The sequence below is a fragment of the Narcine bancroftii genome, chromosome 1, assembly GCF_036971445.1.
Source record: "Narcine bancroftii isolate sNarBan1 chromosome 1, sNarBan1.hap1, whole genome shotgun sequence".
Taxonomy (NCBI): Eukaryota; Metazoa; Chordata; class Chondrichthyes; order Torpediniformes; family Narcinidae; genus Narcine; species Narcine bancroftii.
In genome coordinates, this window is record NC_091469.1 from 121,804,380 (window position 1) to 121,821,394 (window position 17,015).

At 39.1% G+C, this 17,015-nt stretch overlaps 1 protein-coding gene across 3 annotated transcripts in view; it reads left to right on the forward strand.

Annotated features, from left to right (window-relative positions):
• Positions 1 to 17,015, forward strand: part of sv2ca (synaptic vesicle glycoprotein 2Ca) — a 226,386-nt gene that overhangs the window by 148,226 nt on the left and 61,145 nt on the right. For all 3 annotated transcript variants that reach the window (XM_069937707.1, XM_069937726.1, XM_069937715.1), the window contains 7 exons: positions 187 to 320; positions 1,121 to 1,210; positions 5,879 to 5,989; positions 10,316 to 10,404; positions 12,826 to 12,990; positions 13,698 to 13,831; positions 15,317 to 15,520. In XM_069937707.1, coding sequence (XP_069793808.1) covers positions 187 to 320; positions 1,121 to 1,210; positions 5,879 to 5,989; positions 10,316 to 10,404; positions 12,826 to 12,990; positions 13,698 to 13,831; positions 15,317 to 15,520 — 927 coding nt within the window. The remainder of the gene's footprint in view (positions 1 to 186; positions 321 to 1,120; positions 1,211 to 5,878; positions 5,990 to 10,315; positions 10,405 to 12,825; positions 12,991 to 13,697; positions 13,832 to 15,316; positions 15,521 to 17,015) is intronic.

Consider the following 17,015-nt stretch of genomic DNA (forward strand, 5'->3'; position numbering starts at 1 on the left):
CACACTTAATCAGGATTCTATGGTGATCGATCATCAATGTTTTAAGCTTTGATAATGGCAAAGCAATTTTAAAAGCTTCTGATTGAGTTGCATCTTCAAAGGATTTATAGGTGCATTGATGAAATAAGCTCATTGACATCGATTAAGTGAATTAATTTTCTAAGAATTTGCATCTCTCCCGGGCAGGTTGGAGTTTCAGTATGGGTTCTGCATACCAATTCCACAGCTGGCGAGTGTTTGTCGTTGTCTGTGCACTTCCCTGTATGTCCTCAGTTGTGGCACTCACCTTCATGCCTGAAAGTCCTCGATATCTGCTGGAGGTAAGGTACTTGAAAGGGGTCTCCACTTGGGCTTGGAATGCATTAACAAACTATAATGGTACAAAAAAGTGCTGGAAATCCTCATCAGGATCAGTAATGGAGAGAGAAGCAGAGTTAGCATTACATATATTGGGCCCTTTATCCGTTCTGAAATTTGCTAAGTATTTCCAGCATTTTCTGATCTAATTCTCATTTCCTGTAGCATACTCTAAGATGTTTTTGTTTGAGGAACATATTCATAGAAAAAGTCTCTGCACCAACTAGTTCCCCCCAAAGTTTCTCAAGGTTCTTTGGTGCAACAGCTATTCTATGTCTTGATTTTAAATGTTAGCAAATAATTGTTCTGAAAGGGGCATACAGTTGACCCCAAAACTTTCTGCATTTCACATGCACACTTTTCGACGGTGCATCACTGAATCACATCCAGATGTAGGAATTTGTGGCTCAGTATGTGGGCTCCAGGCTAAGATGAAACGGAGAAGAAAGAGAGCCTCATTCTTTCCTGATTTGTGCAGGAAGTGTGGGCAGCACGTTGCACTTCAAAAGTAGTTTATTGACCATGAACCACTTCTCTATTGGATCAGAATGGGGAATGTACTCTATAAATGTCTTCTTTATTAAACTGACCAACATTTGTTGATTATTCTAATGTAAAACTCACCTGACATTGATGGGTAATAATTGATTCTGGCTCCATTCCACACAGAATCTGAAAAAGCAATCTCATGTGCAATTTGTACAATGGGAAGACTTATTTCTGATATAAATAAAATGCCATTAAACTTTGTCTGTGGTTATAGGTAGGAAAACATGATGAGGCCTGGATGATTCTAAAGCAAATCCATGACACAAACATGAGAGCGCGGGGACAACCTGAGAAAGTGTTCACGGTAAGTGAGAAGAATGAAGTGCCAACAGATAAAGGGAAATCTTGGACTGATTCTTAGAATCTTCAGATATGAATTGTAGGACAATTCAGCAGAATATTGTTTTCTCTCTCAAAAGAGTGCTCTTTATTCCAGGTTTTCCTGCAAACTGATGCCATGTTGCTCCCAGATCCTATGTCACAAGGTTGCAAATGGGAGATAAATAAGAGTGGCTCAGGATAGATATCCATTGAAAATCTGGGATGTGAGTTTATTTCCCATCATGGAAGATTAACGTCAATTAATTAAATCAGTTCAATATTATAGGCTTCTAACAGTAATGGTGACGATGAAATTATTGGCCTGTTGTGTTTCCTATTACCCTTCAGACAAGAAAACCTGTTACCCTTTCCTTGTATCGAATATATGTTATTCCAGGCCTATCAACACAGTTGATTCTCAAATAATGTGAATGGCAATAAAAGCCAGTAAACTCTTACTATGTCAACTTCATGCATCTCAAAATATTTTACAGCTGAAAGCTGAGAGAAAACAATCCAGTGAAAGGGGATTGCTTTGTGAAACTTTGTCCCAGCTAATTGTATGCTATTTTACTCTGTAATGTGATGTAAACCCCCCACTCTACCAGAATTATTTGGAGTTTATTCTTGTTGTGCATAACTGATGTGTTCTGTTAATGAGACTGAAAAAGGACCTGAGGTTGGCAGGGAATGCCAGACCAGAGAGGAGCCAGGTATGACGGGCAGTAACTGATGCAACTCATTAAACTATCAGTAGGTTTGCTTGCTATTACTGCTTATTAAGGCAAATTACAAAGACAAAGTTAGAGCTTCCTTTATTGAAGATAATCAAGTCCAAGCTAACAACAGTGATTGGTAGAACAGTATATCGTTATGGGCCCAGAGGACCCCAAAACTCAGCAGCTATAGATATTCACCAAGACAACTGGTTCCTTAAACAAAAGTTGCTTTTAAGTATCTTTAAACATGAAAACAGGATCAAACTCTAACTTATTACTATTTACTTAACTTAACCCCCTTCTAATTCTAAGTGCATGAGTATGTAATGTGTGTATAAATTCAGAAAAGTTCTTTGATTCACAGTCCAATCTCACTTCTCACTCCTCCAAGTTCACTGGTATCAGACAATTTTTATACTGTGCACAGAATTTAACACTGATGAATTTTCACCAGGCTTTGGTGCTTGAAAGGTAAATGGTTACCGCTCAGGAAGATTTTCAGAGAGAGAGATTTGTTGCTCGTTGGACACAAACTGATTCCTTCCAATCAACCACTTCAGGGTCTTGCCGAAGAAACTTGCCCCATCAGGGTTTTCCAGATAATTATCTCTTTCCTCCAGGTCACCACAGAGTTCCTTTTTGTTTCCCTTATTTCAAGTGAAATATTATACAGCCAGCCAGCTCCTCTTGTATGGACCACAAGGGCATTGACCAGGCTGAACTAAGAACTCGCAATCGGTCTTCAAAATGGGTTTTTTTTTCACCAGTTTGCCAGCTTGTCCTGTTCCAGTCCCAGCTGCTGCTGAACTGTAGAATGGAATTATCTCTCTCTCATAGAAAAACCACATGACCCTCTTAGAAAAGCAAACTGCATTCAGATAAACTGCGGCACTGGACCTAATCTTCCAAGTTCATTGATCTGTTGCTTTCCAAAACAATCCATTATTCCACAGCATGTTCAATTAACACCTACTTGTGAAGTCTCTATAGGCATTCTTCAATATTTTTGCAAAGGCACCTGGAGCTTAATGAGTTGCATCAGTTACTGCCCTTCATACCTGGCTCCTCTCTGGTCTGGTATTCCCTGCCAATCTCCAGTCCTTTTACAGTCTCATTAACAGAACACATCAGTCATTCACAACAAGAATAAACTCCAAATAATTCTGGCAGAGGGGGGTGACTCACATCACAGAGTAAAATGGCATACAATGACTGTCCGGCTTGTATTTTAAATGAGATCTGTATTGTGAGATGTTTGTATGTGATCTACACTTTAAAAAAAACCTGTCGTAATTTATCTCCTTTAAAACATATCTATATACAATATAAAATATAGGATAATCTGTCACAATATCACAAAGTACAGTAAAACCCCTGAGGTACCTATGGGATTTGGTAGATGCCAGATAAGTGTATTTTACAGTTGCTTGAGACTCACTCTTACAATGCCTAATAATAAATTGCATTAAGAATAAACAGTTTAAAAGACAAAAGACAAAATACTCTGCTACACTGTACTTACACTGAAAAAACCTCACTTGCAGGAATATATATATATATATAGATACAAACCTTAAAGTATTTTATTTCATTTTCAGTCAGTTTCTTTGAAAACATTTAACCATTGCTGCATCTGCAGTTTTCTCACCTTCCACGGAGCTACCCGAAAGATGAACAATAACATTATAGATAATAAGCCCCGCCCTCCCCCAGATAAATCCTTTGACAGAGGTGACTCTTACTAAGTAGAGATAAGGATACACTTTAGGAGAGTCACCCCATTTGAGAGCAGCATCAGCAAGTTCTTCATCCTGGGCGACGTCATTGCGGTTTCACACAACTTAGATTTTATGCAAACAGCTGCTACGAGCAAAGCATGACCAAAGCACTCCACTGGCTGAATGTTTGTTCTCATTTGCACCAATGGTTTATGTGTTACTTCAGAGAACATTACTTTTACGATTTGAAAATTGCATATTTTTTACCTACTATTTTATTCTTAATTTCTTTTATTTATTTTCCTCAATTTTTTTTGCTGGTTGTTTGAATCCCAGATACCAGGGGTTTTACGATACTTAGTTTCTCAGATTTCCATTTACATTTGAAAGAGAAGCCATCTCCTCCGCTATCTCCATCAGTACCAGAGCACCACAAGAATGCGTTCTTTGCCCCTTGCTTTGCTCTGTGGTTGGGTGCAATAATAACATCTACAAATTTGCCGACAACACCATGGTGGTGGATTCTATAAAGAAAGTCAGCTTATAGGAGGAAGATTGAAAACCTAGTTGAATGGTGCACCAACAACAACCTTGCACTGAATGTCACCAAAACTAAGGAACTAATTGTTGACTTCAGGAAGGGAAACCCAGAGGCATACAATCCAGTGATCATTGGGGGATCAGAGGTTGAGAGGGGGGGGGGGCAAACTTAAGTTCTTGGGAGTCACTATCTTGAAGGATCTTTCCTGGACCCAGCACACTAGTGACATCATAAAGAAAGCACATCAGCCCATCATCTACTTCCTCAGGAGTTTACAGATGTTTGGTATGACAACATAAATTTCGACAGGTGTGTGGTGGAAAGTGTGCGGACTGGCTGTATCACGGTCTGGTATGGGGACACCAATACCCCTGAGCATAAAGCCCTCCAAAAGGTATTGGACACAGCCTAGGACATTACAGGCAAAACCCTCCTCAATATGGAGAACATCTTTACGGAATGTTGCTGTCAGAGAGCAGCAGCAATCTTCAAAGATCCACACCACCCAGCACACGCTCTGTTCTCACTGCTGCCATCAGGAAAGAGGTATAGGTGTCACAAGACTTGTACCTCCTGGTTCAGGAACAGCTGCTGCCCCTCCACCATCAGACTCCTCAACAACAAACTCAATCAGGGACTCATTTAAGGAGTCTTACTTTTGCAATTTATTGATTTTTTTTATTCTCTCTGTATTGCACAGTCAGCTTGTTTACATTTGTTATCTGTTAATATTTCTTTATTTATATGTAAATACTGCATACAATTGGATTTTTTTTTTTGCATTACCAAAAAGTGGTAATTCTGCCTTGCCTGCAGGAAAAGGAATCTCAGGATTGTATGTGATGTAATGTACGTACTCTGACAATAAATCTGAAATCATCTGAAAATTGGGAGTCAATTAGTGTGGATCACCTCAAAGTGGAACATGAAATTCTTATTTTCTTTAAGTCCAACTTCTCATAACATGAAAAGACTATAAAATTTCACATTGAAATTAAATTCCTTCCATCAATGCTCCATCCATCTTTCTTGCTAATCAACATTGTTCTATAACTCTGGGAATCTTAAAATCAAGAAAGAATATCCTTAACAGTTCTACCCCTTCTTTCCTGGAAGACTGAAGGAGCTCCCTGCAGCTGTCCTGGACAATATTACACAATACACATTTTGTTCTTAGGATATATCTCAAAAAACTGCACCCCCATTTACCAAGAATGTATTTGATCTGTATTAAAAAAAGTTCTCTAAAATTTCAAAGGGAGAGCTAGATGGTGACCATTCTCGTTGGCCCAGGATCAGTGACATTGTCTTCACAATGTATCATGGTTTCAACATTCACTTTTACTATCTTGATTTTTCAATTAATCCAAGTGGAAATCAAAGGAGATTGATTATCAGTGGCAAATATACGTAATAATTAAACAAGAAAAGACAGTTGAAAATCAACACAAAAAATAGTAAGTGCTGGACATGCACAGCAGGTGAGGCACCTCTATGGTGAAACAGCTAAAATTTCAGGTCCCTGCCTTTGGTCAAACCCTTCTACCATTTTATGTTTTTTCCTTCCAATTTCTAGCATCTGTGGTTTTATGACTTTCACGATTGATCCAAATTATATCTACCTTAGGAAAAACAAAGAACTGTGTTTTATTTACCAGCATTTGTTTCTGCAGGTCAATAGAATCAAAACTCCCAAGTTGATTGATGAATTGATAGAGATCCAGACAGACACAGGCACCTGGTATATGAGATGGTTTGTTCGAATCAAAACTGAAATGTATGGAGTAAGTAAAACTGCCCTTGATTTTACATTTGTCTCCTTGATGATGCATGATTCAATACAATGGAAGGAAACATTTCACCAGTGATTTGTGGAATTCAAGTCAAATGTAGTCAAACCTCACAATCAAATGGCAAAGTGTTAGAGAGTAATCACAACAGGTAAAAGGTGGAACTCCTGGTTTAGGCATGTGGGAAAAATTTCTGCCTGGATTAAGAACTTGGGATCTCTTGGAAGTACAATTGGAGAAAAGATCCTCTTTCCAATCTACCGGAGGAGAGCCATGGACAAACATTTCACTGCACCCACACGACCTAAATCAAGGCAGAATGGAGACGTAGACTAAAGCATGGTTCTATGACCCACCATGTCCATGTTATCCATCAGGCACCCATCTATACTATTGCCATTGAACCCTGGTCCTTTGGCATAGAACACCACAGCACAGAAAACAGGCCATTCACCCCTTTTTGACTGTGCTGAAATATTATTCCACTAGTTCCATTGACCTGCACCCAGTCCATAACCCTCCAGACCTTTCCCACCCATATACCTATCCAATTTATTCTTAAAACTTAAGTGAGCCCTTATTTACCATGTCAAATGGCAACTCATTCCATTTACCTACTACTGATGTCAGGCTCACTGGTCTGTAATTTCCTGGTTTACTTTTTGAGCCTTTTTTAAACAACAGAACAACATAAATGTGATAGTACAGACCTATCACCAATGTATATAGTTACAGTATCTAGAGTATGTAATGACTGTGCTTACAGCGATTGGCTGAGAGCTTAGCCACACCTACTGTCTGGGCCTTAAAGGGTTGTGTCCCTAGCCAGGTCGGATCATTCCGGACTGGTCGGCCACCTGTGAAGAGCCCCTGTCTTTTGCTAATAAAAGCCTTGGTTTGGATCAACAAGTCTTTGGTTCTTTCGACGAGCTCTACAATAAGCTACCCTCCAATTCTCCACACCTTACCCGTGGCTAAGGACATTTTAAATAATTCTGCCAGGGGCCCTGCAATTTCTACCTCAAGGTCCAAGGGAATATCATGTCTGACCCAGGTGATTTATCTACCTTTATTCACTGTAAGGCAGCAAGCACCTCCTCCTCTTTAATCTCTATATGTTCCATGAAACAATTGCTTGTTTCCATTCTTTCCTTATACACTATGCCAGCTTTCTGATGCCAAAAACCTGTTTAAGATCGCTCCCATTTTGTGAGACTCCACACATGGATGACCACTCTGATCTTCGAGGAGACTAATTTTACCTCTTACTATTCTTTTACTCTTAGTATCTTCCAAAGCAACCTTGTGTCTTCTTTTTGCCTTCCTGATTTCCTTCTTGAGTATTTTCTTACATTTTCTATACTCTTCCAGTACCTCATTTGCTCCTTGTTGCCTATACCTGCTATTCATCTCTCTCTTCTTAACCAGATCGCCAATATCCCTTGAAAACCAAGGTTCCTTAAGCCTGTTAACATTGCCTCTAATCCTGACAGGAACAAGCAAACTCTGCTCTCTCAAAATTTTGCCTTTGATGGTCTTCCGCTTACTGAACACATCCTTTCCATAAAAAACAACTTATCCCAATTTACTCTTCGTAGATCCTTTCTCATTTCCTCAAAATTGGCCTTTCTCCAATTTAGAATCTCAGCTCAAGGACCAGACCGATCCTTATCCAGAATTAACTTGAATCTAATGACATTATAGTCACTGGACCCAAAATGTTCTCCTATACATACTTCAGTCACCTCACCTGTCTGGTTCCCTTTTAGGAGATCAAGTACCAGCATCCTCTCTTGTTGGTACCTCTATATATTGATTTAGAAAACCTTTCTGAGCAGTTATTGATATAGTTTCACAAACACTAATTAGCATAATATTGTAGCTAAAACACCGGGAAATTAAACAAAAGCAGTGACTATAAGAACACCAGCAGCAATGAAAACAACAGCACCTGTTTGTAGCACGAGCAGACGAATTGGGTAATAATGACATCTCTGACCAGAGTGCATTAGAAGGTTCAAAAAGTAAATTAGCTTCGAGTTTTAGCCTTGTAGGTATATTGATACATAAAAGCTGGGCTTACAAAATATGTTTTTTGTTGTTATAACCAACTACAGGGAGATTTTTATAAAAAATAATAAATTTCTGATGAAACACTGCACAAAAATTTTATAGGCAGTCATTTTGGTATCACCACCTCTGATTGTGTCAGCACCCCCTCCCCCGCACCCCCCCCCCAGTGACGCCAGTGACCACCTTATAAACCTATGCTGCTACCTTGAAACACCGAGCTCCCTCCATCCCTTTATACTCCCCAGGGCTCTAACATTCTTAGTTATTGGACCTCCCAAAATGCATCACCTCACACATTGATGTTAAATTCCTTCCATCAATGCTCCGCCCAACTTTCTAGCTAAGCAGCGTTGTTGTGTAACTTTGGGAATCTTGTAATCAAGAAAGTATACCCTTCTTTCCTGGAAGAGTAAAGGAGCTCCCTGCAACTCTCAGCTGGGCCTTAGCAAGTATCCAAACCTAAAAGTTCTTGATCCCAACAGGTGTCCTTCACCAATTTTACAACCGTGAGTCATCCTTACCTCATTAATTTTCACGTTTCGTTTGTAACTTCCTGTCTGGCTACCTATTGGATATTTAAATTTAACTTCTGTTTATTAAATTCCCAAGTTGGAATAGAAACAGGAAACATTTCGGTTTTTCCATTATATGTGTCAAATGCACGGCATCTGCCATAGATTTGCTCACATGCTTAATCTGTGTAAATTTTTTGAAGTCTTTTTACACCCTGGGAAGGGAGAGATCAGTATTAGAACATAGAACATTATAGAACAGTATAGGCCTTGATGTTGTGGCGACCTCTATAAACCTACTCAACAATCTAAACCTTTCTTACCTCACACACATCACTGTGGTGCTATGTATGTACAACTATGTATGAGTAGCTGGCCCACCCACTGATGACTCGCTCCTTAGTAACTCCTCTCCTTGTGACCTGGCCATAAAGTTCGGCCTCCCTTCCTCTATCCATTCATTTGAGCACATGGAACTGGGCCAGCTACAATCTAAAGTATATTAAAGCCTATCGATTCTTACTCGCTGTCTTTGGAGTCATTGATAGAGCGTATCAATAACCCTCTATTTTTCTTTTATCCATGTGCCTGTCCAAGAGTCTCTTAAATGCCCCCATTGTTCAGTCTCCATGATCACTTCTGGCAATGCATTCCAGGCACCCACAAATCTCTCTGTATAATACTTACCCCTGATGCCTCCTCTAAACCTTCCTCCCCTCACCTTAAACAGATTTCGTCTGGTACTTGCTACTGTGAACCTGGGGAAAAGGTGTGGGCTGCCCACCCTATCCATGCCTCTGATAATCTTGTAAACCTCTATAAGTCACTTCTCATTTTTTCTTTGCTCCAAAGAGAAAAGCCCTAGATCTCTTAATCTTGCCTTATAAAATAAATTCTCCAATCCAGGCAACATCCTTATAAATTTCCTCTGCACACTCTCTATAGCTTTCACATACTTCCTGTAATGAGGCAACCAGAACTGAACCCAATAGTCTAAGCATGGTCTATAGAGATTCTTGAGCTCACACCCACCCCCCCCCCCCACTAATTAAGACCAGAATATCATAAACTTTCTTAACTACCCTACCAACCTGTGCAGCAATCTTGAGAGATTTATGGATTTGGAGTCCAAGGTTCTTCCATGTGATTAAGAATGCTGCCATTAAACACATACTCTGCCTTCAGGTTAGACATTCAAACTGCATCACTTCATACTTAACTGGGTGGAACCCCTTCTCTGCCCAAATCTGCATCCTGTCTCTATCCTGTGGTAACCTACGACAACCTTCTCCACTATTCACAACACCACCAAACTTGGTGTCATGTGCATATTATTACTTACATGCAGCTGGGAAAGCATGATCAAAAGAAAGATTTTATAAATGAATATCAAGTATGTGATTTGCTTTCAGAACCAGAAATGCTGTGCACAATATCATGTCACATCACTCTCCAATGACATAATGTGGAGCTCGGTTTGGGGTGCCAGTGAGGCAAGTGGTCTGATACCTAGATTTGTTCAAATGAGTGAGCTGCCCTGGTCCCAGCAATTTACCTGAAGTGAATGAGTCAATTCAGCAATCACAACTCCCACTTCATATCTGAAAATAGTTAACTCCCAATCCTCACCGGCAGCTCTTTTTGCTTCCTGTATTAGCGGCACAGCTGATGATATAATGATAATATAATCAAATAACTCCTGAGTTTTATGATGTTGGCTTGTTTTTTTTCACAGATTTGGTTGACATTCATGAGATGTTTAGACTATCCTGTCAAACGAAACACCATTCTTCTGATTATAGTTTGGACAACCTTATCATTTGGGTAAGACTTCCTGTGGTCAAAATCCATTAAACGTAAACTGTCTAATATAAACTTACTTGCCTCAATGAGCAGATGTTTCCTGGCCAGAAGTATGATGACTACATCTGTACAGGAAAAACAAGGTAGATAGATCAATAATTAAGTATAGAAGGAGGCCAACTATATGAAGGATGTCGTTCAGCTGAAAAGGATACAAAAATTATTCATGAGAATGCTATAGGGACCGGAAAGGAGATGTAGAAAGGCTGGGACTGTTCTCCCTGCAGTGAAGGAGGCTAAAGGGGGACTTTAGTGAAATTTGTAAAATCATGAAAGACATAAATTAAGTTACAAGTCCTAGTATTTTTCTCAGTGTCTCAGAATCTAAAATTAAGGGCCACCGATTTAAGGGGAGAGACAATTGATTTAAAAAGACCTGAGGAGCTCTTTTTTTCACACAAAAGATGGTGAGCATTTAGAATGAGCTGCCAGGGGAAGGGCTAGAGGCAAGAATAATAGCAACGAATAAAAGGCGTTTGGATATCTATGGATAGAAACTATTTACAAGGTTGTATAAAAAGGGCTGATGAGTCAGCATACAGAAAGGAGATTGAAAACTTGGCTGAATGTCTACTAGCAACAACAACTCACTCAATGCTACCTCAACCAAGGAGCTGATTGTAGACATTAGGAAGGGAAAACTAGAGGTCTACGATCCAGTGATCATCGAGGGATCAGAGGTGGAGAGGGTGAGCAAATTGAAATTCATGGTAGTCATGATTTCAGAGGACCTTTCCTGGACCCTTCATACTAATGTCATTGTGAAGAAAGCATGTCAGCGCCTCAACTTCCTCTGGCGTTTATGGAGGTTCAGCATGACATTGGAAAGCCTGACAAACCTACAGAATTGTAGTGGAAAGTGTACTGACCAGCTGCATCACGGCCTGGCATAGGGCACTGACATCTCTGAGTGGAAAACCCTGCAAAAAGTAGCGGACGCAGCCAAGTACATCACAGGTAAAACTCGCCCCACCATTGAGAACATCTACATGGAATGCTGCCATTGGAGAGAAGCAGCAATCATCAAGCTGAGGACATGCTCTGTTCTCACTACTGCCATCACGAGAAAGGTTGAGGTGCCACAAGACTCCATAAAGTTCAGGAACAGTTGCTCCCTCCACTATCAGACTCCTAAAGAACAAACTCAATCAGAGACTTATTTAAAAACACTTACTTTGCACATTTTTTATTATTGAACATTTATTTTCTGTGCTGCACAGTCAGTTTGTTTACTTTTCTTTCTTTGTTTACATTTCTCTCTTTTGTGTGCTTATCTTTTATTGAGTACAGTCTTTACCGACAAGTAGAAATACTCCCTGGCCCCCAGGAAAAAAAATCTCAGTGTTGTGTGTGATGTCATGTATATACTCAGACAATAGATTTGAACTTGAACTTGAGGTCAAACACAGGAAAATGGGGAAAGCTTAGGTAGTCGTTTTGGTTGGCATGGACAAATTGGGCTGAAGGGCCTATTTCAGTACTTTAAAACATTATGACTCTATAATAGGGCACCTTACCCTGACAAGACATGATTATGTGTGACAGGCTTAAGTCAAGTCAAGCATCAAAAATATGTCAGGTTGTGTTTGGTTTGATTTGGTTTGGTGAAGAAACCTCTGGGAAAAATCTTGATGCATGTCTGTAGCCAAATCAATTAGTATCTATAATGATTAACATTAGAAAATATTAGTGGAAACTTAGTAAATACAGGCACTACGCTAGGGTGAGAAGCTTTTTGCCCAGGCCTGCTCCCCAGTCGAGGTTGACTGAAATGAAGAGAACGTTAATTGGATATGCTGCTCTTGGACTGATCAGTCTGGATTCCAGCTGCTGTATGGTGCCTAATGACCCATGCAGGACATTTGGCATATGCGTCCCAAGAGAGGTGAAGTGCACTGCTGTGCTGAGTTGAAATTGATGCATCTTTATTCCACAGCAATTAGGCACTTTTTCCTCTCTGAGCAAATTGGATGAGGCCTTAAAGTACTGTCTGAATTTGCAGCGGGTAGGAGGGAGAGGGAGTGAGGAAGGGGGACATATTTTCATCAAAAAAGAGCATTTACACTTTTCTTAAAAATGCCATAACCTTGGAAAGAAACCAGTGCTGGCATATTTTAAGCCCAGTTATTCCTTCCTGCAGCTCACAGTAGTCGGTTAATTAATCAATTATGAAACCGTCCATTATGTGTATTATCACATCATGCATTCCATTATTTTCTCTCAAGCATTACTAAACAGATTTAATTGCATAAACAGCAAAGAGTTTGGAGAAAATTGCTTCCTGTGCATCAGTTGATGTGAAAACAACATCCTTCTGTTCATATTTATACAGTATGTCTTCTGACAGACATAAGTTTCTTGATTCACTCTGTTATTTTTCAGTTACTATGGTCTCTCTGTCTGGTTCCCTGATGTTATCAAACACCTTCAGGCTGATGAGTATGCATCCCGGGTGAAAAGGTTTTATGGAGAAAGAGTTGAAGATTTTGTGTTCAACTTTACACTGGAAAACCAGATCCACACTAATGGAGAGTACATCAGAGACAGGTTAGGAATGATTAGGTTATTCATCTCAATGCATGCAAAAAAAGAAAACACATACTGGAGAAACTGTTGAGAATGTCAGCCCTTTGCTTCATTTTTGGAGAGGTTAGTTTACTCACGTGAAGATGACAGGGAGGTGTGGGAATATACTGGTGAATGCACTGTTGCTAAAAACGCATTTGAATGTGGTTTTCGAGATTGGTGAGAGTACAACTTCAAAAAAGGAGTGGCGTGGCTAACTTAGAGGACCAGGGTTCAATTCCTGCGTTGTCTGTAAGGAGTTTTCATGTTCTCCCAATGTCTCCATAGGTTTTTCCAGGGGGAGCCCAGTTTCCTCCCACCATTCAAAATGTACCAGAGGTGTAAGTTAATTGGGTGTAATTGGGTGGCACGGGCTCATGGGCTGAAAAGTTCTGTTACTATTCTGTATGTCTAAAAAAAAGTTATAAAGAGGGGTCTGGAAAGGATATGAATCTCTGAAAAGAGGCTCAGCTTGTTTGTATGGACAGGAGATACCTGATAAGATGGGACAGATTTGTTTCACACTCAGCAAAAGCTATAAACATGAGAATGAGGATCAGGGATGGGCCACATAGCCCATTGAAACTGCCGTGCCATTCCATGATATCATGACTGATCTGATCATTTGCATCCACCCTACTCTCCTGCCAGAACTCAAAAGCACAAAATTGTGTTTTCTTTTTTAATAGGTTCACCATCATGAAGTTTAAAGCAGTAACGTTTGAGGATTCCCTCTTTAAGAACTGTTATTTTGAAGATGTCACATCGTTGTCTACTTATTTTAAGAACTGCACATTTACAGAAACCCTTTTCTATAATACAGGTAAATTTGTCAATAATAACTTAGACTATGGGGTGGACAGAGAAGATCCACCCTGATTTCCTGAAGTTGCTACCTTATCACTTGAACCATGGCCATGTCCACTAAACACTGATCTTGACATATTTGACAACACATTATCTTGTGTAAGGTAGGATCAAGCTGTCCTTCAATGGCATTGCCAGTGTACAGCCTCCATCGATACTTCCCACTGCTTCTGAAAAGCAGCCAACATATTAAAAGTCTCATCCCCCACCCCACCGCCCCCCCCACCCCCCCACTCCCACAGCCACACTGTCTTCACCCTCCTCCTATCAGGAAGAAGGTTCACATGTGAGAAATTATGTAACTCCAGATTTCTTTCCTGTCTGAACAAACCTTGCACTTGTAAAATATTGATGCCTCTGTTCTGTTTTAACTGATCTCTCTCTGTAATTCTGCACTCTGTGCTGTGTTTTTACTGCTGTACTATATATAGTTTGAATAGATGGATTGCTTGCAAAACAAACATTATCAATAAACTTGAACTTGAACTCCAGCCACAGAGCCCATGAGAGAAAGCATTGCTCTGTGAATTGTCCTTGTCCACTGATAGACCTGGTCTGGACCCTCAGTGCATGGCTCACGTAACCCTTCTGAATGACAGCTAGGCTCCTCTCACCCATTTTACAGCTACCACTCCAGCACTGCTTCTTTGAAACTCCAGCCCACTTACCCATTTGTAGCTGGCAGCCAGAGGCTTTATATGTTATATTATAGCCTGAAAACCCACAGAAATGGCACCAACTCTTGCACCTGGATAAATAGCAACTAACTGATGGAACTAGAGGAGTTTTTAGAACACTCACGTTTCACTGCAAGTTAAGAATTTGAATATAATTAGTTCCTGTTTCCAACATCACCAATATTTTCATAGCTCAGCCATTCCTAAGCGTGAAATGATTAGTAAGCTATACCTATTCTGATGGCACGGAGTGAAAGCTTGTGGAAATCAAATCATATGGTATGTTGGTAAGAGGTGAGAGGATTCCCACATCTGAATTTAAAATTTATCCCTTGACACATTGTCAGTGGGGAAATTGCATTGCCTGCTAATTTAACAAAGACTAAACACATTTTCACACATATTCCTTAAAGTAACTAACAATGGAATTATATATTTTTGGATCCATCAGAATTATTTCACTCCACATCTCCAACCTAAGGGAATAAAGCACTGCCATTCATTTAAACTAAAGAGAACGCCTTGTGAAACATAAACTTGAATGTTGCCTACAGAGGAAATATTTTCATAATTAACTGCATAGTTTTCCAGCCTTGCTCTCTGTCCCAATACTCTTTTAATTTTTCTTGGCAGCAGTTTAAACAGACAATGATAATGAGGAATAATAAGGTGGAAATACCAACCATTAAGTTATTTAATTAATAATTTCATCTTTGAATCAGTGCCAATTGTAAAATCTCTATGCATTTCTTTATTTTCCTTAGATCTCGAAGAGTCTAAATTCATTGATTGTCAATTTATCAATTCCACATTTCTACATAATAAGAAAGGCTGTCAGATTAACTTTGACGAAGACTACAGTGCCTACTGGATTTATTTTGTCAACTTCCTAGGAACACTAGCAGTGTTGCCAGGCAACATTGTGTCTGCGTTGCTCATGGACAGGATTGGACGCCTGACAATGTTAGGTAAAAATTCCCTTTGATTTTTCCAACATGTAGCAGATTGGGACCTCCTTGACCATTTGATAGTTTCCCATTTTTAAATGCACCTCAATTAATGTAATGTTAAGAATAGAAGTTATTCTAGTTTTTTTTTAGTTTTTTTTTAATTTTTTATTTTTCACACCATAAATCACATTAGCCATGATATACACTTTTTCTTTTTCACACATATACAGTGACTTTTTCTCCCCCCCCCTCCCTCCTCCCAAGCCACCCCCCACCCCCCCCTCTCATCCATTTTAGGTATACAATCTAGGTTGCATTAAACCAGTCAGACAATGTTGTCATTCAACAAAAATACACCAGAAATTCTACTGAGTCCATTCTTTTCTTTCCTTCTCCTTCCATCAACTTAGGTAATGTTTGTCCCCGGTAGGTTTTCGCTATTGTATTTAATGTAAGGCTCCCATACTTGTTCGAATATTTCAATATTATTTCTTAAACTATATGTTATTTTTTCTAATGGAATACATTTATTCATTTCTATATACCATTGTTGTATTTTCAAATTATCTTCCAATTTCCAGGTTGACATAATACATTTTTTTGCTACGGCTAGGTCTATCTTAACAAATCTTTTTTGTGCATCCTCCAAATCAATTCCAAATTCTTTGTTTTTTATGTTACTTAGGAGAAAGATCTCTGGATTCTTTGGTATATTGTTTTCTGTTATTTTAGTTAATATCTGATTGAGATCATCCCAAAATTTTTCTACTCTCTCACATGTCCAGATTGCATGAATTGTTGTTCCCATTTCTTTTTTACATTGAAAACATCTATCAGATACTGTTGGGTCCCATTTATTTAACTTTTGCGGTGTAATGTATAGTCTGTGTAACCAATTATATTGTATCATACGTAGCCTCGTATTTATTGTATTTCTCATCGTTCCAGAACATAATTTCTCCCATGTTTCCTTTTTTATCTTTATATTTAAATCTTGTTCCCATTTTTGTTTAGTTTTACCATTTGTTTCCTCATTCTCCTTTTCTTGCAGTTTAATATACATATTTGTTATAAATCTTTTGATTAACATTGTATCTGTAATCACATAGAAGTTATTCTAGTTTGATGTTAATGATTCCTTTGCTTGGTAATTGTTCTTAATTTGGCCCTGGAACAAATTAAACAGGTAAGCAGCAAGTTTGATCGATGCAGTAAAATCCTCGTATTTTGGAATTCAAGCAAGCAGCCTCAAGAAACCAGCAAAAAGAAATCTCGGAAAATAAATGGATAAAAAATACGGAAGTTCTCCATTTATATAAAATTCAGTGTCAAGCAACCAGGAAATTCATTTATCCAGTATCTACCAATTCCGGTAGTTGTCAAATCCTAAGGATTTTACTGTAATTTATTCTGATACTCAGGGAAGTTATTAAACATTCGTGGTGCGGTTAACATAGAAGTTAGCCCAATGTTATTACAATGGCATCGGCCCTGAATTGAATCCATCCGACTC